The sequence below is a fragment of the Muscardinus avellanarius genome, assembly GCF_963383645.1.
Source record: "Muscardinus avellanarius genome assembly, chromosome: 10".
NCBI classification, from domain to species: Eukaryota; Metazoa; Chordata; class Mammalia; order Rodentia; family Gliridae; genus Muscardinus; species Muscardinus avellanarius.
In genome coordinates, this window is record NC_137796.1 from 50,549,429 (window position 1) to 50,569,305 (window position 19,877).

Here is a 19,877-nt window from a genome sequence, read left to right on the forward strand (position 1 = left end):
GTCAGCTTGGCCAGAAGGCAGCAAATCCATGCACGCAGCCCATGCACACCGCACACACATGCACAGAGCGTGGAGGTTCTGGGAGCAGCAGCCGCCACTTCAAAGACACTATGAGGGTCGTGGGCATCCATGACACAAGGAGTCTCGACCTCAGAGTCCACAATGTCAGCAGGTGGAGACCGAGGGGCCCTGTGTCATGAAGCTGGGGTCTCAAGTGTCTTTCTACAGCACCGGTGTCCCTCTGATGTCACTGCTTGTGTGACATCTGGGGGCGTCTGCTGACCCACCAGACTTCAGGCAACTGGTATCTCCCTCCGCCCCCCTCCAGGCTGCAGGGGTTAATGGATTATGGAGTTTGGGGGTCACTGTCAAGCAAAGGCTCTGAGCAGGGGAGGACTGGGCTGGGATAAGAGATAGGGACTGAAAATCAATTGACCCAGATGCCTCAAGAGCAGCCAATCCAGAAGAAGCAGAGAGGCGGCATGTAAACATGAGCCAATCAGAATGGACATGTGAAAGAGGCCAATCATGTTGGGCTGTAAGGGAGGAGACTAGACCGTGAATGGGTCAACCAGAGCAGGCGCAGAGGGAGCACGCGCACACCAATCAAAGTGGATGCTGGAGGCAACCAATTTGGTGGTTGGTAGACGGGAAACCCGCTGACCGACCAATTAGGGGTCGGGGCATCGGGAGCGAGAAGGTGGGAGTAGGGTCACCCCACCCCGGGACTGCGAATCTGGGTCTGGAAGTCTGAGAATATCCAGCTGGAAAAGGACCTTTGCTATCTCCTCTAACTTCTGTTTTACACGCCGGGAAACTGAGGTTTAGGGAAGCTAAGAGATTTGCCCACAGTCCCACGCGTTGTCACTGGCTAATCTGGAGCCCGAATCTCGGTGGCTAGACTCCTGATCAAGGCTGTCCACGGGCAGGGCGCACCCCCTGAAGGGCTCTTCCCTCGCCCGCCGCCCGGACAGACGGACGTCCCAGATCCTCAGCCCCCGGGGGGAGGGGGAGAAGGGAAGGGGCGGCAGCACAGGCAAGGGCTGGGCGGGGGGAATTACCGTTCTGGCGATTGATGACTGGGGCAGCCAACAGGATGGGAGGAGGAAGCAGGAGAAAAGAGGGAAAAAGAAAGACAGACGCAAGACGGTGACACAAACAGGTACAGAGACAGAGCAGAGAAAGAAAAGGCCCCGGAGAGACGGAGCCAGGAGGAGACAGGAGGAAGCGGGTCGGGGAGAGAGAGTAGGGAAGGAGGGCAAAAGCCAGGGAAAGGAAGATGGAAAAGAGAGAGGCAGGTAGAGATGGAGGGCAGGAGGCGAGTATCGGGTGGAAAGGTTAGACACGTCAAAACACGGCAGAGGAGACTCGATTAACCCGGATTAGGGACATTAATGAGAGAACAGCAACCAGGGTGGAGACTTGGGGTACGTGGGGGGCAGGGTGATGTGGTGATGGGTGAGAGAACACAGGACGGAATGACTGACGCTCAGGACTGGGGGCCGAGGGGAGGGAGACTCGGGAATGGGGAGCCGGGACTGGAGACTATGGTTGGGGGAGGTTCTGGGGAAATGGAGAGCTGGGGCTGGGGACCACCGTGGGGGAGGGAGGCCCTGGGGGAATGGGGAGCCGGGACTGGGGGCCACGGGGAGGGAGGCTCTGGAGGAATGGGGAGCTGGGGCTGGGGGCCACCGTGGGGGGAGAGAGGCCCTGGGGGAATGGGGAGCTGGGGCTGGGGACCCTCGTGGGGGGCATGGGAGCTCTTGGGAAGAGGTGTCTTGGAGACAGGGGCCCTGGGCGGTGGCGGTGGGTCCTGAAGGAAGACGATGTCCCAGGGAGAGGGGAGCCCAGGAGAGGGCCTCACCAGTTCCGTCCTCGTTCACCATGCCCAGCCCCTCTGCCTTGTTCTGTCTCTCGAAGGCGTTGAGATCCAGAACGCTAAGGAAAGAAAGGGAGATGGGAGAGAGGGCAGGAGGCCTCGGCCCTGCTCTCACCCAGGGGCTGGAGAGCTGAGGGAGGCCGTGAGGAGGAGGAGCAGCCCCAAACTAGGAGTGGGCAGAAGCTACAGGGTCCAGGCCTAGGGAGTAAGGCAGGGTCCGGAGGACAACAGCACTCACTTGGGGTACCGGGAGCAAAAGCCACAGAGGGGAGAAGTCAGGGGACAGCAAGAGGAGGACAAAGGAGGACAATGGTGGAGTCATGTTAATAGGGTCATCAGAGGCAGCTCCAGCTTTCCTGATACTGACTTCCCCTCAAAGTCCCAACCACCTACTGATTCCATTTCCTGAAATCTATAAGACAACTCTTTTTCTCTTTCCCCTCCCTCCCTTCTTCCCTCCCTCCCTTTTTTGGGACTGGGAATTGAACCCAGGGACACTCTACCACTGAGTTACATCTCCCACCTTATTTATTTATTTGCTTTGGTGGTAAGAGGGATTGAACCCAAGATCATTCTACCCCTGAGCTACACCCCTGGTTGATTTTATTTTTATTTTTTATTTTTAAACAAGGTTTCACTAAATTGCTGAAGGCCTCCATAAATTGCAGGGGCTGGCCTCTAACCTGCTATCCTTTTGTCTCAGCCTCCCAAGTATTGAGATTACAGGCATGGGACACTACACCCTGCTCAGCTGTATTTATTTATTTATCTATTTATTTATTTATTTGTTTGTTTGTTTGCAGGTCTGGGGATGGAACCCAGAGGCATTCGACCTCCAAGCTACAACCCCTGCCCAATTTTTTATTTCTTTTTATTTTGAAACAGGGTCTCACTGAGTTGCAGAGGGCCTCACTAAGTAGCAGAGGCTGTCTGCGAACTACGACCCTCCAGTCTCAGCCTCCCAAATGCTGAGATTACAAGCGTGCGCCACCATGCCTGGCCCATATTTATTTTTTACTTAAAGACAGCATCTAAGTTGCCAAGGCTAACATTAAAAATTATTTTTGGCTCTGGGGATTTAACCCAGGGGTATTCTACCTCTGAGCTATACCCCCAGCCCTATTTGTTTTTATTCCTTATTTTGAAACAGGGTCTCACTAAGCTGTGCAGGGCCTTATTACATAGCTGAGGCTGGCTGTGAATCTGTGATCCTCCTGTCTCAGCCTCCCAAGTACTGAGATTACAAGCATATGCCACCACCCCTAGCAGTATAGAATTTTGATCTTCCTACTCCAGCCTCCTGAGTGGCTAGGAGTATACAAGTTTTTTTTTTTTTTTTTGACTGGGGATAGACTCCAGGGGCATTTTACCTCTGAAAATACACCCCTAGCCCCCACCCCTCTCTTTTTTTGTAGCACTGCAGATTTAACTCAGCGACATTCTACCTCCAAACTACATCCCCAGCACTATTTGATTTCTATTTTCTTGGAAACAGGGTTTTACTAAGTTGATGTGAGTCTCATTAACTTGCTGAAGCTGTCCTCGAACCTGCGATCCTCCTACCTCAGCCTCCCAAATACTGGGAGTACATGGGATTCCAAGTGTGCTACCATACCTGGCTTCCTTTTTTTTTTTTTTTGTGGTACTGGGGATGGAACCCAGGGGCATTCTACATCTGAGCTACACCTCCAGCCCTAATTTTTTCTTCTTTATTTTGAAACAGGGTCTCATTGAGTTGCAATGGGCCTAAGTAGCTGAGGATGTCTGAGAACCTGGATCCACCAGTTTCAGCCTTCCAAATGCTGGGATTACAAGCATGCGCCACCATGCCTGGCTTCTTATTACTAATACTATTTATTATTATTATTATTATTATTATTATTATTATTATTATTATTTGGTGGTACTGAGGGTGGAACCCAGAGGCTTTCTACCTCCGGGCTATACTCCCAGACCTATATTTTTATATTTTATTTGGAAACAGGGTCTCACTAAGTTGCTGAGAGCCTCACTAAATAGCTGAGGCTGGCTTCAAACCTCTGTGATCCTCCTGTCTCAGCCTCCCAAGCGCTGAGATTACAAGCATGCGCCACCATGCCCGGTGACTTATTTCTTTTTTATTCTTTTTTTTTTTTTTTTTTTTTTTTTCTGTACTGGCTATGGAAGCCAGGGGAATTCTACCTCTGAGCTACACACCCAGACCTTTATTTTGAAACAGGGTCTCATTGAGTTGCAAAGGGCTTCACTAAGTAGCTGAGGCTGCCCACTAACCAGCAATCCTCCTGTCTCAGCTTCCCAAATGTTATTTTTATTTTGAAACAGGGTCTCACTAAGTTGCAGAGGGCCTTACTAGGTAGCCAAGGCTGTCCGCGAACCTGTGATCCTCCTGTCTCAGTCTCCCAAATGCTGGTATTACAAATATGCACCACCACACCTGGCTCCCCCAGACCTATATTTTATTTGGAAACAGGGTTTCACTAAATTGCTGAAAGCCTCACTAAACTGCTGAGGCTGGCTTCAACCCTGCGATCCTCCTACCTCAGCCTCCCAAGTACTGGCATTACAGCATGCACCACCACATTCTTTAAGCCAGTGACATTCTGTATTCACATTGTTGTTCCATGTTAATTCTTATAACAAACCCCTGGTGTCTGAGCTACTCTGAGTGGGTCTCCTTTCCTGGACGAAGTGTGCACAACTCGAATGGGAAGCGGTGGCAGCAGGAGGGGCGCGGACCCTGGAGCCCACCTGCATGTTTGCATCAGCGCCTGAATGCTCTGGAAGAAGCCAACTTCCTTCTTGTCCTTCAGATAATCCAGCATTTTCTGCAGAGGGCACAGCAGGGAAAGGGAAGCTGGGGGTGACACAGGAAACCCCACCCCTCCCCCTCCCCCCCAGCGCCTGTGTCTGGGTTACCTGCTGCACCTCGGCATTGCCTCCGTTGAGGATGGAGATGCCCAGCTTCAGGGTGGAGGACACCATGGCACCTGTCTCCCCTGCAGGGAGTGGGGGTGGGGCAAGAAAGTGCCACCAGTTTGGGTACCACACCCCCAAAAAAAACCCAGCCATGCCAGGGGTGCGAGAGCAGGGGATGAAAATGTGTGCAGTGATCGCAGCTGAAGGATGGGGAAACTGCAAGGCCAGGCACAAGGGGAACTTTGTTTTGGTATTGGGGATTGAGCCAGGGGCATTGTGCCTCTGAGTTAGACACTCAGGCTTTTTTATATATATATATATATTTTTTTGTGGCACTGGGGGTAAAACCCAGGGACATTCTACCTCTGAGCTATATCCTCAGCCCTATTTTTTATTTTTTCAGGCTCTCACTGAGTTGCAGAGGGCCTCACTAAGTAGCTGAGGCTGTCTGCGAACCGCGATCCTCTTATCTCAGCCTCCCAAATGCTGGGATCACAAGCGTGCGCCACCACGTCCAGCTCCTTTTTATAAATTTTGAAACAGGGTCTCACTCAGGTGCTGAGGGTTTCTGGGTGTGAGTGCAGATACTAGGCCTGTAATGGTGGTCCAGGCTGTGTGCTGGGCCACGCACCCTGGACCGCCAGGGAGCATCCAGGGAATGGGTGCACCGGGGAGAGTGAGGACAGGGAGGGTGTGCACAGGCGACGGACGGGCACCTTTGCAGGCGCTGATCATCTGGAGCACCATCTCAGCAGCCCCCCGGTTGTGCAGCCGCGACTGCTGGTACAGCAGTCTCTGCTTCTCCATCTCTTTCTCCTGGGCAGGGAGCAGATGTGGGGCCAAGTGAGGCCAGGCTCTGAGCACAGCCTCCCCTCACAGCCTCCACCCCACCCCCGTCCTGCCCACTGCAGCCATGTTTAGCACGCACTCCTTCAATATGAGTGTGGGCGAGGCACGGAGGACTGTGTGAATCAGGCTGGGCACGGGCCAGCTTTACCCTGGGCTTAGGGTCCTCCAAGGGTCAATGCATAGAGTCCAGGACATCTGTGTACTTGGGTGTGGAAAAAAGTTACACGTTCACGCTTGATACCGCGGGAGGGGAATGCAGCATATCTTTGCATTATGGATGAGGTGTTCATCACAGCAGTATTGGTGCAATGTGTGGTTTTGTCACCAAAAAGAATCACAGATAGGGCTGGGGATGTAGCTAGTTGGTAGCACACTTGTCTAGCATGGGTAAGGCCCTGGATTCAATCCCCAAAACTGCAAAAAAAAAAAAAAAAAAAAAAAGCTGGGCATGGCACTGTAATCCCACTATTTGGGAAGCTGAGACAGGAGAATCACAGGTTCGAAGCCAGCCTCAGCTATTTAGTGAGGCCCTCAGCAATTTAGTGAGATCCTGTTTCCAAAAAAGAAATAAAATAAGACTAGGGGTATAGCCTGGAGGTAGAAGGCCCATGGATTCCATCCCTAGTAACACATACACATACACACACACACCGCACAAAATCACAGATGTTCCATATCACATTATTGTCACTGTGGACATCTTGAAATATCACATATCACATGTGCTTATCATTACTTCTCAAGTACAGTAGCTTTTTAGGACTTCTTGTTGGACTGATGAATAAATACTGTGTATTATTGAATCACAGATTGGGTTTTCCAATATCTTGATAACTGTTTCATACTTGTTTACTCCTCTACAGGTTTATTTTATAAAGAAACATTTATTTATTATTCTATTTGGTCTTGGGGATTGAACCCAGGGGTGTTATACCTCTGAGCTATAGCTCCAGGCACCCCTTTTTTGTGGTACTGGGGATTGAACACAGGGGCATTCTACTTCTGAGCTACATATCCAGCCCCCTCTCTTTTTCTGTGGTCCTAGCAATGGAACCCAGGGGCTTTCTACCTACGGGCTACACTCCAAGACCTATTTGTATATTTTATTTGGAAACAGGGTCTCACTAAGTTGCTGAGAGCCTCACTAAGTAGCTGAGGCTGGTTTCAAACCTGCAGGATCTTCCTCTCTCAGCCTCCCAAGTACTGGGATTATAAGCGTGCACCACCATGCCCGGTTCACCCAGCCCTTTCCTATTTTTATTTTTGTTTTGTTTTGAAACAGAATCTCACTAAATTACTGAAGTTGGCTTTGAGCCTACAATTCTCCTGTCTCAGCCTCCCAAGTACTAGAATTACAGGCATGTTCCACCAAACCCAGCCCCTTTATATTCTGAAACAGGGTCTCACTAAGTTACTGAGGTTGGCTTGCACCTGTGATCCTCCTGTTTCAACCTCCCAGGTACTGGGATTACAGGCTTGTGCCAGAGCATCCAGCTCCTAAGTAATAGTAATGGGGATGGAACCCAGGGGCAATCTACCTCCGAATTATACCCCCAGCCCTATTTTTTAGTCTTCATTTTGAAACAGGGTCTCACCGAGTTGCAAATGGACTTACTCAGTAGCTGAGTCTGTCCACAAACCACGATCCTCCTGTCTCAGCCTCTCACATGCTGGGATTACAAGCTTGCGCCATCACGCCCGGCTTTTTAATCACTGTCTGGCCTTTGCATATGTCATTCTCTCTACTGGAAACATTTCTATTCTTCAGCTGGCACATTCCTTTTATCCTCCTGCTTGGATACTTCCTCCTCTGAGAAGCCTTCGCCCACACTGGGCTGGGCATGGCCTGGGCTGCCATCCACCCCTGAGCTGCCCCCACCCTGGCCCCAACTCTTTGGCTGTGCTTCCCCCTTACCATGTGAGCACTCTGTGCTGCTACTGTTTCGTTGCTGTGTGCGTCTCCCCAATGGGCTGACCTGTGTCCCACTGTGTCCCCGAGCACTGCTCTGTGATCGCCAAATGAATGGGAGATGCCTGAAGTCAGGCTCCCCATCCCTTCCTTTAGGACCCACAGGTCCCACCTACCTCAAAGGAAACCTCAGACTCCTCATCTTCAGCCTCACCGTTCTCCCCTCCCTCCTCCAGGTGGCAGCTCTGGGGAGGCGACATCAGTCAAAGGGTGGTAGTAAACAAAGGAGCCCCCCCCCCCAGCCCTTTTGGTGGACAGGCATTGCGTTGGGGAGAAGGGCAGCTGGATGAGTGGCACAGGACCTCACCTTGGCCATGATGTCGGCGTATGCCATATACAGGTAATCCTCGTCTAGTTTGCTGAGGGAGTAACGGGGAAACAGTCAGGATCCAGGGGACAGAAACCCTCATCTCATAACAGCCTCCCATTCCCCTTTTGGAGAACCACCCTCCCCACGCCCGGCTGTGGTCTTGGTGGATGGACTGTGCATTGCCAGGGCGGCATGTGACAAAAGCTGTGCTAATTTATACTTCCTATCTTTTTGGCTATAATATGGGTAAGAGGTGATCATGTGGTCCATGCTGGTCCAGTCAAATGCATTCAAGGATTTTTTTTTCTTTTTGTTGTACCCAGGGGTATTCTACCTCTGACCTACACCCTTAGCCTCTTTTTATTTTTATATTTATTTATTTATTTATTGTGTTGTAGTGGAGGGTGGAACCCAGTGGCCTTCTACCTCCAAACTATACTCCTAGCCCTATTTTATTTAATTATTTTTATTTGTTTACTTTTTTTTTGTGGTACTGGGGTTCCTGGAAACCCTTCTACCTCCGGGCTATACTCCCAGACCTATTTTATAGTTTTTATTTGGAAACAGGGTCTCTTAAGTCAGCACGGCTGACTTCGAACCTGCGCGATCCTCCTGTCTCAGCCTCCCAAGCGCAGGGATTACAAGCGTGTGCAACCACACCTGGCTATTGTTTATTTTTGAAACAGGTTTCCCTGAGTTACTGCACACTGCCCTTGAGCCTGTGATCCTCCCGTCTCAGCCTCTCAAATACTGGGATTACTAGCATGCCCTATCATACCCAGCAGACACAAAAGATCTTTCTTGGCCAAGGCCTCACAGTTTGTACTGGGATTCAATCTGGATAGTCTAACTTCACAGTCATGACTCTCCCACCAGAAGGAAAATAGGAGATTTGATTTCTCAGTGTCTCTTGCAACTAGTGGTGGCCTGGTGTTAGAATTCTGGTCAATAAGTGGGGAGTGGTAGCTCACGCTTGTAATCCCAGCATTTGGGAGACTGAGACAGGAGGACCCGGGTTCACGGACAGCCTCAGCTACTTAGTGAGGCCCTCTGCAACTCAGTGAGACCCTGTTTCAAAATAAAAAATAAAAAAAATAGGGCTGGGGGTATAGCTCAGAGATAGAATGCCCGAGTTCTATCTCCAGTAACACACACAAACACACACACACACACACACACACACACACACACACACACAAGAATTCTGGCCAATAAAGCCACTTGTAATCCTAGTACTTGGGAAGCTGAGACAGGAGGATCATGGTTTGCAGACAGCCTCAAGTGAGGTCCTCTGCAACTTAGTCAGACCACATTCCAAAATAAAGAATAAAAAGTAGGGCTGGGGGTATAGCTCAGAGGTATAATACCCCTGGGTTCCAATAAAATAAGTGCAGAAGCCCACCGGAGCGAGCTTCCCTTGGTGGATAAAAGACCAAAGGTCTTTTGTGTGTGTGTGTGGTACTGGGGTTCTTGGAAACCCTTCTACCTCCGGGCTACACTCTCAGACCCGTTTTTATATTTTTATTTGGAAACAGGGTCTCTTAAGCCAGAGAGGCTGGCTTCGAACCTGCGCGATCCTCCTGTCTCTGCCTCTCAAGCACGGGGATTACAAGCGTGTGCCACCACGCCCGGCCCAAAGGTCTTAGAAACAAAAAGTCGCTCCCCATCTTTCTGCCTGGCACATGGTTCTGATGCCTAGAAGTGCAGCATCTACCCTGTGAGTGGTAGAGGAGAATGTTAGAAACAGCTCGATTCTTGTCAGTGTCATTGCACCGCTGCCCAGCCCCACACTGTCCAGCTCCTGACCACATATTATACAAGAAAAATAAAGCCGGGCATGGTGGCACACGCTTGTAATCCCAGCACTTGGGAGGCTGAGACAGGAGGATCGCGCAGGTTTGAATCCAGCCTCAGCTACTTAGTGAGGCTCTATTTCCAAATAAAGTTTAAAATAGGTGTAGGAGTATACCGGAGGTAGAAAAGCCCCCTGGGTTCCACCCCCAGTACCACACACGCCCCCCCCCAAAAAAAAAAGAAAAATAATTCCTGTCCTCCATTTCCTCATCCACAAAAAGGAATTGGTAATAGTGTCTGCCTCATATTGTGTTGTATACACACACACACACACACACACACACACACACACTCACATCCCAAGTACTTAGCATGAATCCTGACACATAATAAGTACTTTCTAATGTTGCTTATTATTATTATTGTTATTATTATTGTTACAAGTTACAATTATTGGGAGGCAACTTATAATTATTATTCTTATCACAAGTAGCCGCAGTCTTATTCCCATTTATTCCTAAGACTGTGCGTAGCCCATATGAAGCCTTCGAGAGAATTAGAAAAAGCCACCATTTCCATCTGCTGGAAATTTGTCAGATGATTTTGTTGATTTTGTTTGAGCAAGACATTTTCTTCTAGAAAAACCTGGTAAATCCTACATTGCCTATGATGTGAACTCCTCAGATAAGATGCTCTTGTGAAGTGCCCAGCCTATGCAATGGTATAGGGTGGCCCTGCCCGTCCTAGCAAAGTGACATTAAAAGGTCAGCTGTAGCCAGGCGTGGTGGCGCACGCTTGTAATCCCCGCGCTTGGGAGGCGGAGACAGGAGGATCGCGCAGGTTCGCAGCCAGCCTCCGCTGGCTTAAGAGACCCTGTTTCCAAATAAAAAATATAAAATAGGTCTGGGAGTGTAGCTTGGAGGTAAAAGGCCCCTGGGTTCCATCCCAAGTACCACCAATAAACAAACAAATAAATAAACAAACAAATAAATAAAAGGTTAGCTGTTTGGGTATTTTTTCAGGACATGGCACTTGGTCCTGCTGTCTGGAAGTGCAGCATCCATTTTGTGACCATAGGACACAAACCTTCCATCACTCTGTTTAGCACCTCAGAGGAAGGTAACATCAACAAAACCCCCAAGGGGGCGATTCTGAGGCTGGGAAGTGTCCTTACCTCTTTTCAGTCAGGGCAGTGCGGCTGAAGTGCAGGACCAGCTGGTGCAAGGGGTCTGGCTTCTTCTCCTCCACTTCTTCCTCCTCTTCCTCTTGCTCCCCAGCTTTCTGGGGAGGGTGAGGAGTAGGCCTTGGGGGAGGGGTCTCTACCGTCCCCTCCACCTCCCCTCATTAGACTAGAGTTTTTTCTCTTCTCCAATATCTGCATCCTGTTTCTACCCAAGTCCGGGCCTCCCATTCATTCATTCATTCATTCATTATTTTGTGGTAGTGGAGATGGAACCCAGGGACATTCTACCTGTAGAATGAGCCACACTCCCAGACTTTTCTTTTCCTTTTTCTTTCTTTTTTTTTTTTTACTCTGAAACAGGGTCTAGGCTGCTGAGGGCCTCACTAAGTTGCTGAGGTTGGCCTCAAACCTGCATCTTCCTGTCTCAGCCTCCCAAGTACTGGAATTACAAGGTACATACCATGGTGCCTGGCTCAGGGCTCCATGTCTATACCCCTCAACGTGGAGGGTTCCTCTAGCCCTACCCAGCTCTAAACCCACACCCCAGGCAAGCCCCAGCTCACTGAAAGGTCATCTATCATGCGGTCTTCAAAACTGTGGTCCTCAGTCAGGATCCAGGCAGCCTTGTAACTCTCCAGGAACATGTTACTTGCCCGGTGTCTGCAGGGCGAAGGTCCGGGCATAACCAATACCTCTCCTCCTCCATGCCCTACCCCCGGCCTCCCACACATGCCACCCCATCCACTTCCAAGACCCCTGGTGTTGGCGCTCCATCCAGCCACCTTTCCTCCACGGCCTTTGGGGTTCCCTCCTCCCTGGGGGACCTTACATGGGCAGGTTGTACAGGGGCGTCATGCGAAAGCAGGCCACGACCGCCCTCCGGCGCTGCTTGGACAAGAGCTTGTGCCACACGGCCTTCTTGGACTTGTAAGGGTGCTCCGTCTGGGGGCAGGACAGTCCGTCATGTCCCCATACTCGCTCCCCACCCCCGCTCCAATCCCGGGGTGATTGATTGTCCCCATGTCCACCTGCAGGTGGGACTCGCGGTGGAAAGGACACCTTAGCTTCACCAGCAGAGTTTAGGTTCTAGATCTGCCTCCAGATCTAAATTTCCATCCTAGGACACCTCCATCCCCAACCCATTATCCCGAGGTGAAGTACATGGTGCCTACCGCAGGTTCGCTCAAATATCACCGGTTCCCGCCCATAGACGCAAAGTTACTCGCAGGCCCCGCCCACAGAGCCGATGCCAGTCCCAAGCCCCGCCCACAGCCCCGCGCTCCGGCCACTCAGCAGTAAGAACCCTCGGGCCCCACCCACCTGGTCCAGGTGGAAGAGCACCGCGGACACTTCCTGCACTCTGCGCACGATTTTCTCTGGGTCGTCAGCCTCCTCGCGGCCGGGGACGCCCCGGTACAGTGCCATCTGCCAGCGCAGAGACGGGGAGCCTTCGACCTGAGGGGAGCGAGGACCGTCAGCGTGAGGGCACCGCCGCCACCTGCTCCCTCCCTGCTCAGCCCGCCGGGGTCTAGGGGCCCTCCCCGCAGCGTCGCCTCCTGGCCCCGGACTGCCCGCCCCATCCGGGTCGGAACAGGTTCCGGAAGATGGGAGCCCGTTAAAGCCCTTCTCCCATCCCCAGTACATGGCAAATGCTCAAACACGAGCTATTATTCTGATTACTCCCTGAACCTCATTGGGTCGCAGATTAGAAGCATACCTTTCCCTGGAGGTTAAGGTTGTTTTGCAGGAATTCCCGGACCTCCTCATCTGTGTCTTTCTGGGAAGGCATAGTTGGGTCACTCTGGCGTTCCCAGCCTCCTCCCTGACCCACATCCCTTCCCTTCTAGGCCTGCCATCCTAGGTGTGTGGGGAGGCCCGGGAGAAACTGACAGGGCCCAAAGATGAACAGTAGCCAGAGAGGCGTCCTAGAAGGATAAGGGGAACACGAGGGAACCCTGAAAGGGCGGTAAGGATTAGAGGCCCCCTAGGTCTAAGGAGGACAGAGGTGAGAAAGGGAGCTCATCAAAGGTCTTATAAGGCCAAAGAGGGGTCATGGGGGTGGAGGGTGGCTGGAGTGGGGTAGGGAGTTTCTGATGATCATGGGAGTTGAGGGGAGTGGGTTGAAAGGAGTTGGCAAGATCATAGAGGTCACAGCGGGTTAAAGCAGGTCAATCAGGCTGCTGATTACACAGGGGCCAAAGAAGGGGTCAGCTGGGTGGGGGTCCTTGAGGGCCAATGAGAGTGGTTACAGGGACCTGGGAACTCTTTGGGGTCCTGGTAGGACTCAGTGGGTCCTTGGAGGAGCTTGAGGTCCTAAGGGAAGGGGCTTTCCGAGTCCCAGGAAAGGAGCCTTGTGATACTGGGAAGGGGGTAGGTCCAGGCTCTTAAAGATCCTGGGGGGTGGTTGATAAGCTGTAAGGTACTTAGCAGGGTCCTGGTGGGGATGATTATAGGGGTCTTGGAGCAGAAATCTAGGAGAGCTCCTTAGGGTTCCTGAGACTAAAAGGATCTGGGGATTGTCCATGTATGTGGTGAGTGGGTCCTGGGAGACCTCCTGGGGTCCCAGAAGGCTTAAGCCTCTAGGGCTGGGCCAATTGACCCCTAGGATCCTTGAGACCTCAGAGGTTTGGCTGTGATTCTGAGGAAAGGACCATGAGGATCCCAAGGAAGGGGGCCCACTGGGCTCTCGGGAGGCTTTGGGGGCTCAGATAGGTATCAGGAGTCCAAGGGGAGGGGCAGCAGTGTCCCAAAGACAAGAGGAGGGATCTGTGGGAGCTCAGATGTTCTTTCCTGAGGGAATGGGAGAGGACAGGGGTAATGAAGGGCTTGGTGGAGCCCAAGGACTTTGGGGAGTCTTTGTAGAAGGCCCAGCGGAGTCTCAGAGTGGCTCTGGTATGGCAGGGGGTCCTCTGGGTGCCATCAGGCTTGGCATAGTCTTGATGGGGGTTCGGTGGAATGTTTCAGAGCTCTTGAGAGTTCCAGGGATCTTAGTGGGTTTGTGGATTTCAGTGGATCCCAGTTAGAGTTTTGAGTGGGATGTGAGTATTCAGGGTCCTGGAGGAGGACTTGGTGGGGTCCTAGAGGAGGGTCTCTGGGGTCCTGAGGGGTCCACTCGGTCTTAGGGGCCCAGTGGGGTGCTGGGTGGGTCTGGACAAGCACCAGGGCATAGCGGGCTTTGGCCAGCGTGATGAGGTCCTGGTCGGTGGGCGCACACATGTTCAGACCAATGGGCAGCATCTTCTTGAGTGTGGCCACGATCAGTGATGTCTGCACGGAGTACCGGTCTCCCCGGCGCTTCTTCTTGGTGCGTTCCTGGTCCGAGCCACCCGACTGTGGGGACACAGGGCTCAGTCCCAGTCCCCTGCCCCAGCCCCACCGCAACCACTGTCCATGCTCCAGCCTCCTGTCTGGATGCCAGGAACCCCTCTCCAACCTCGGAGCATACCTCCATTTCCACTCCGACTTGCCAATCTCACACTTTCACCCCCTATCCCTGACCCTCTGAGACCCCAGTCCACATCCCACAATCCCAACTTCTAATCCATGCCCTTCTAGATTTTCCCAAATGCTGGCCCTTTCTCAACTCTGGCGACCCTCTCTCAAAATCCCCTAAGAAGTCCCAGAATGATCTCCTGCCCCCCCCAACATGCACAACTCCACACACTTCATATTCCAAGATCAAGTTTCCAAGAATGAAACAAAGATGCAGACCCACAAAGAGTCCAAGAGTCAAGAAAAGCTGGAAGAAAAAGGGACACTGAGAGACTGAGACGGACAAGGAGATGAGGGACAGAAGATGCAAGAGACCCAGAAAAACCTGGAAGCAGAAACATGGGCACAGAGTCCCACAGCCATGTTCTGGAGCCTTGGATGCAGATCCCTGAGGGCCACTCGATCATGCCAATGAGAAGCCCCAGTGACAAGCTGCGGCCAGAGCCACATCCACAATGGCTGGCAGCATCGAGCACGACCCAAGTGCCACGCATGCGTCTTGCTGAGTCCTCGCAGAGCCTCGGGGCCGCGGGCTGGACGCCATTAGAGGCTCAAAAGGATGGTGCTTGGCCAAAGACACACAGCTAAGTACCAACGTGGAATTCCAACTCAAGTATGAGTCCAAAGCCCAGTCCTCACACCATTGCACGGAGAGGGTGGCCTCCCCAACCATGCACCTTCCCACCCTGACCTCAGCCCAGGATGCTTCGGAAAAAAGCTGAAGGTTGCTTTTTTTTTTTTTTCTTGGTAATTAGAAAACCAAAAAAAAAAAAAAAAGAAAGAAAGAAAAGAACAGAAAAGAAAGAAGGAAAAGAAAGAAAAAGGGAAAGGAAAGAAAGAAAGAAAAAAGAAAAAGAGAAAAAAATCCAACAAATTGCCAAAAGCAGAGGGTTGGGAAGGGGATGGGTAGTTGGGAAGGAAGGAAAAGGGAACTGGGGACTGGGAGCTAAGGATGAGGGTGGGGAACAGGGGCAGGAGAGTTCTGGAGGGGTTGAGGGCTTGGAGTGGGAGAGGGTATTAGCCAAGAGCCATGCAGAAGGTCCCAGACTTGGGGCTGACCTGGACGTCTCCCGCCTGCTTCACCGGGTTGCAGACAGAGACAAGAAGGGTTACCCCAGCCTCACAGAGAACCCCAGACCCAACTCCAATTTGGCAGAAGCCCAGCTTCTCCATCCCACCCTGCCACCCCTCCCTGAGCTGAGCATTTCCAGACCTTGGCTAGGGGTGGGTGGGCTTGTTCTTTATGACCCTGAAGAGGGCAGTTCTGAGAAGGCTGGGGTGGGGCATGGGAAATGGGGAGAGGAAGAAACAAATGGGAGATGGGGAGGAAGGAGATGGGAGACCGGAAGAGGGAGGTGGAGGAAGAGGGAGATGGGGAGGAGGGAAATGAGGATAAGGGAGGTAGAGAGGGAGCTGGGAAGGAGGGTGACAGGGAAGAGGAGGGTGATGATGAGGAGGGAACGGGAGCTGGGACAAGAGGAGCTGCTCTGAGAGCCGCAGGGAACATGCCCAGGACCCAGACAGGCTAGCTGGGTGAGGGGTGAGGGGTGAGGGGCCAGGGGTCAGGTTGGAAGCCCTGGATGGTGCTCCCTCCCTCCTTCCCTCCCTTCAGAGTCGTCCTCCCAGAAAAAAGGGCTCACCTTGGCCATTTTGCTTTTGTTGTCGGCAGTCAGAAAAGACATGTTGTTGATCTCATTCTGGACCACAAAGTTTTGTTCCTCACGCTTAAAGTTCTGGTGGGAGAAGCAGCGCTGGAGATCAGAGGGAGGGAGGGAGGGAGGGCCGGAGGGGGAGGGAGGAGAGGTGGAGAGCAATTTCTCTGGTTATGGAGAGGCCACAGGCATGGATGGAACTTACGTGGGATTTGGACCAGTAGATGAAGATCTCCCCCACCATCCTGAACAGCTCCTCAGCATTGGGATTGGGCTCTGTCAGCCAGTGCGCCCTGAGGTCAGAGGAGGGGGACCCCAGGAAGGGGCCGCCCAGAGAGTTCAGAGGAGAGAGTGGGGCCAGGAGACAGCCAGTGGGGAAAGATACACTTTTCTAGGGAATCTGGCCATTCAGATGAACATTAAAACAACACATTTTTTTTTTTTTTTGGTGGTTCTGGGAATTGAACCCAGGGGCATTATACATCTGAGCTACACCCCCAGCCCCATTTATGTTTATTTTGAAACAGGGAATTGCTAAGTTGCTGAGGATAGCCTGAAACCTGAGATCCTCCTGTCTTGGCCTCCCAAGTACTGGAATTAAAAGTGTGCACCACCAGGCCCAGCTCTATTTCTTTTCTAATTTTTTTTTCTCTCTCTAACTTTTTTTATTGAAATATAAATGTAAAGAAGCATCAAACTGGTGACAGTGGGGATTTTTTCATGCTGCTCAGAGTAGTGTGAAATAGAAAACTGAGGAACTATTTTCGGGATTTTCCACTTAATATTTTCTGGCTGCAGATGACTGACACTCTGGATGAGGAGGGACCACTGTATGTTCTTTCATGGTGTATTGCTACATTGTTTTTACCCTGTTATATGGTAGTTTATAGCAGTATTGTGTGTTGTGACATGCCCCTTATACTTGGGAGGCTAAGACTGGAGGATCTTAGGTTCATCTTAACAAGACCCTCGGGGACTTAATGAGACCCTCAGCAACTTAGTGAGACCCTGTTTCAAAAATAAAAAATAGTCGGATTTGGTGGTGCATGCTTGTAATCCTAGCATTTGGGAGGTTGAGACAGGAGGATCATGGTTTGCGGACAGCCTCAGCTAATTAGTGAAGCTTTGCAACTCAGTGAGACCCTGTTTAAAAAAAATATATATGTATGTGTGTGTGTGTGTGTATATATATATATATATATATATATATATATATGTATATGTATATATATGACTGGGGATGTAGCTCAGAGGTAGAATGCCCCTGGGTTCCATCCCCAGTACTGCAATAAATAAATAAATAAATAAATAAATAAATAAATACTTTTTAAAAGGCTGGCTGGGCGTGGTGGCGCATGCTTGTAATCCCAGAGCTTGGAAGGCAGAGACGGGAGGATCCCGCTGGTTCAAAGCCAGCCTTGCTGGCTTAAGAGACCCTGTTTCCAAATAAAAATATAGAATAGGTCTGGGAGTGTAGCCCGGAGGTAAAAGGGTTTCCAGGAACCCCAGTACCACCAAAAAGAAAAAGAAAAAAAAAAAAGGGCTGGAAGTGTAGCTCAGAAGTAGAATGCCCCTGGGTTCCATTTCCAGTAAAGAAAACACACACACACACACACACACACACACACACACACACACACCCCTAAGTTCCTGATGAAAATAAAGTTGGCCATAACTGGACTGCTCTCTTTTCTTCTTGCACTGATGGAGGAAAGCCTGACCATCACAACTCAAACCAGACACCCCTATCCACCACCCACGTAGACACAGTGTTGGAGCAAAAAGGGAGCTCCCTAAGGCGGATACTGCAACCCTTGTAGGGTGTAGGGCAGGGGGTCTGTTAGGGACAGAAGCCACCAAACCCAAGGCACTGGACTTGGTTGGGTGCAGCTGGTAGGAGTCTGGGGCGGGAAGGGAGGAAGCGCCACTGGGATCAGGCAGGGCCAGGAGAAGCTGCAGCAGGTCAGGACGGAGGTGCGGATCAGGAGGGGGAGCTGCAGTCCGGATACAGCAGGAGTGGACAGGTGGGTATGGGCTGACCTATTGTTGTCCACGTAGCGAATGAGCAGCGGGTACAGGGCATACAGGTCCCGGCAAAGCACGGAGAACTCGTCCCGCACCAGGAGCTCGCCCTCCTCGGCTTCCGCCTTGGCCTCCAGGCGCAGCTGCTCCTCCTCGGCCACCACCTTCCCGGCCCGCTTGCGCAGCCGCCCGATGGTGGGGATGAAGTGTGAGTGCAGGAGCTCCGGCCTCGCCCGGCTCACGATGGGCTGGGCGAACACTGCAGGGGCACGGGGTTGGGGTCACTTGTGGCTGACCCGTGACCTCTGACTCTACCTCTGACCTCTCAGTTCCCAGTCCATGACTGCTGACCTAAACCTCTGCCCTGGCAGCCTGATCCTGGCCTCTGACCCCAGCATCATCTGATCCCACTCCTGACCTCAGGTCCTGACCTGTGGCATAGCTGATCCTAACTCTGACCCCTGAGCTGATCCTATGACCCAGTCGCTAATCTGTAATCCCTGCCAGATACTGTCCCTGCCCTCTGAATCCCAACAACTGAATCCTAACCTGATGTCTTACCCTTAACTAACATGACCCCATTCTTTGACCTCTTACCTGGCCCCTTCCAGACTCTTAACTCCCTGTGTGGTTTCTGACTATGAGCTCTGGCTTCTTACCCCAGCCTCTGACCTCTGGCCCCAGCCTCTGATGCCAGCCCTTGATCACCAACTTGACTTCAAGCTAAAGACCTTTTTTTCCCCTCCAGTACCAGGGATTGAACTCAGAGGAATTCTACCTCCAAGCTACATCCCCAGTCTTATTTTTTATTCTTTATTTCGAGACAGGGTCTCACTAAGCTGCAGAAGGCCTCACTAAGTAGCTGAGACTGGCTGTGACCCTGCAACCCTCCTATCTTGGCCTCCCAAGTACTGGGGTTACAAGCCTGAGCCACCACGTCCCTAAAGTTCAATTCTTGACAAGAACTTGTATGTGGGACTTCTGATCCAGAAATCCCAACAATTTAAAGACCCATTTCTTTTCTTTTTTCTTTTTTAATTAAGACAAGGTCTAAATTGCCCAGACTGGCATCAAACTTGTAGTCAGGCTGCCTCAGCCTTCCAAGTTGCTGGGATTACAGGCATACGCCTGACTGGAAGACCCATTTCTTGGCTTCTGACCTCGAACCCTGTTTGCACAGGGAACCCTGATGCCTGATCTGGCCCTTTGATCCTTTGTACAAAGAACCTGGCCTTCGGACTCAGCACCTAACCCCTGTCCTATCCTTCTCCAAGGTTCCAGAAGTTCAGAATCCAACCTGGAGGACTCTGGGGTCCTAGCCGTCTATCCGGGACTCGGTGAACCTAATCTGACCCTAGGAAAACCTACACACTGACTCCTCCCAACTTCCGTGGACCATGGACCCCTGGATCTCCCTCTCAGACGGCCTGGTCCAGAGACCCCTGCAAGCTGGCCCCCACGCACCGGCCAGCCGCTTCATCCACGAAGCCTCGTCGATGCCCAAGTTGTTGACGATGATTCGCAGGATGTTCCCCAGGAGGGAGTTGAGGTGGTCGGAGGTGACAGCCGTGCAGGGCGGGGGTGCCCCGGCAGGCAGTGCTGGCGGGGGCGCTTCAGGCCCTCGCTCCCACCAGCGGGGCAGGTAGCTGCACAGCATGGGCAGTGTGATTTCAATGACGTGTGGCATCTCCGTGTAGCGGGCCCCCGACTCGGCCAGCCCCCCGATCTCCGCCATGAGTCTCTCCAGCACTGGGATGTCAGGACACATCTCCTCCACGCTGTTGGGGAGCCCCAGGACTGGGGTGCAGAGA

At 51.8% G+C, this 19,877-nt stretch overlaps 1 protein-coding gene across 2 annotated transcripts in view; it reads right to left on the reverse strand.

The window, feature by feature from the left end:
- The window catches only part of RYR1 (ryanodine receptor 1), a gene marked incomplete at both ends in the record, with an annotated part of 159,744 nt that overhangs the window by 42,796 nt on the left and 97,071 nt on the right, over positions 1-19,877 (reverse strand). Inside the window, 18 exons of one of the 2 annotated variants that reach the window (XM_080704166.1) lie at positions 1,062-1,079; positions 1,865-1,938; positions 4,628-4,704; positions 4,796-4,875; positions 5,512-5,611; positions 7,730-7,798; positions 7,921-7,972; positions 10,892-10,998; positions 11,464-11,560; positions 11,730-11,842; positions 12,221-12,355; positions 12,618-12,677; positions 14,060-14,230; positions 15,452-15,466; positions 16,033-16,125; positions 16,250-16,337; positions 18,085-18,325; positions 19,531-19,863. In XM_080704166.1, coding sequence (XP_080560292.1) covers positions 1,062-1,079; positions 1,865-1,938; positions 4,628-4,704; positions 4,796-4,875; positions 5,512-5,611; positions 7,730-7,798; positions 7,921-7,972; positions 10,892-10,998; positions 11,464-11,560; positions 11,730-11,842; positions 12,221-12,355; positions 12,618-12,677; positions 14,060-14,230; positions 15,452-15,466; positions 16,033-16,125; positions 16,250-16,337; positions 18,085-18,325; positions 19,531-19,863 — 1,923 coding nt within the window. The remainder of the gene's footprint in view (positions 1-1,061; positions 1,080-1,864; positions 1,939-4,627; positions 4,705-4,795; positions 4,876-5,511; positions 5,612-7,729; positions 7,799-7,920; positions 7,973-10,891; positions 10,999-11,463; positions 11,561-11,729; positions 11,843-12,220; positions 12,356-12,617; positions 12,678-14,059; positions 14,231-15,451; positions 15,467-16,032; positions 16,126-16,249; positions 16,338-18,084; positions 18,326-19,530; positions 19,864-19,877) is intronic. The other variant, XM_080704165.1, reaches the window with a different exon arrangement.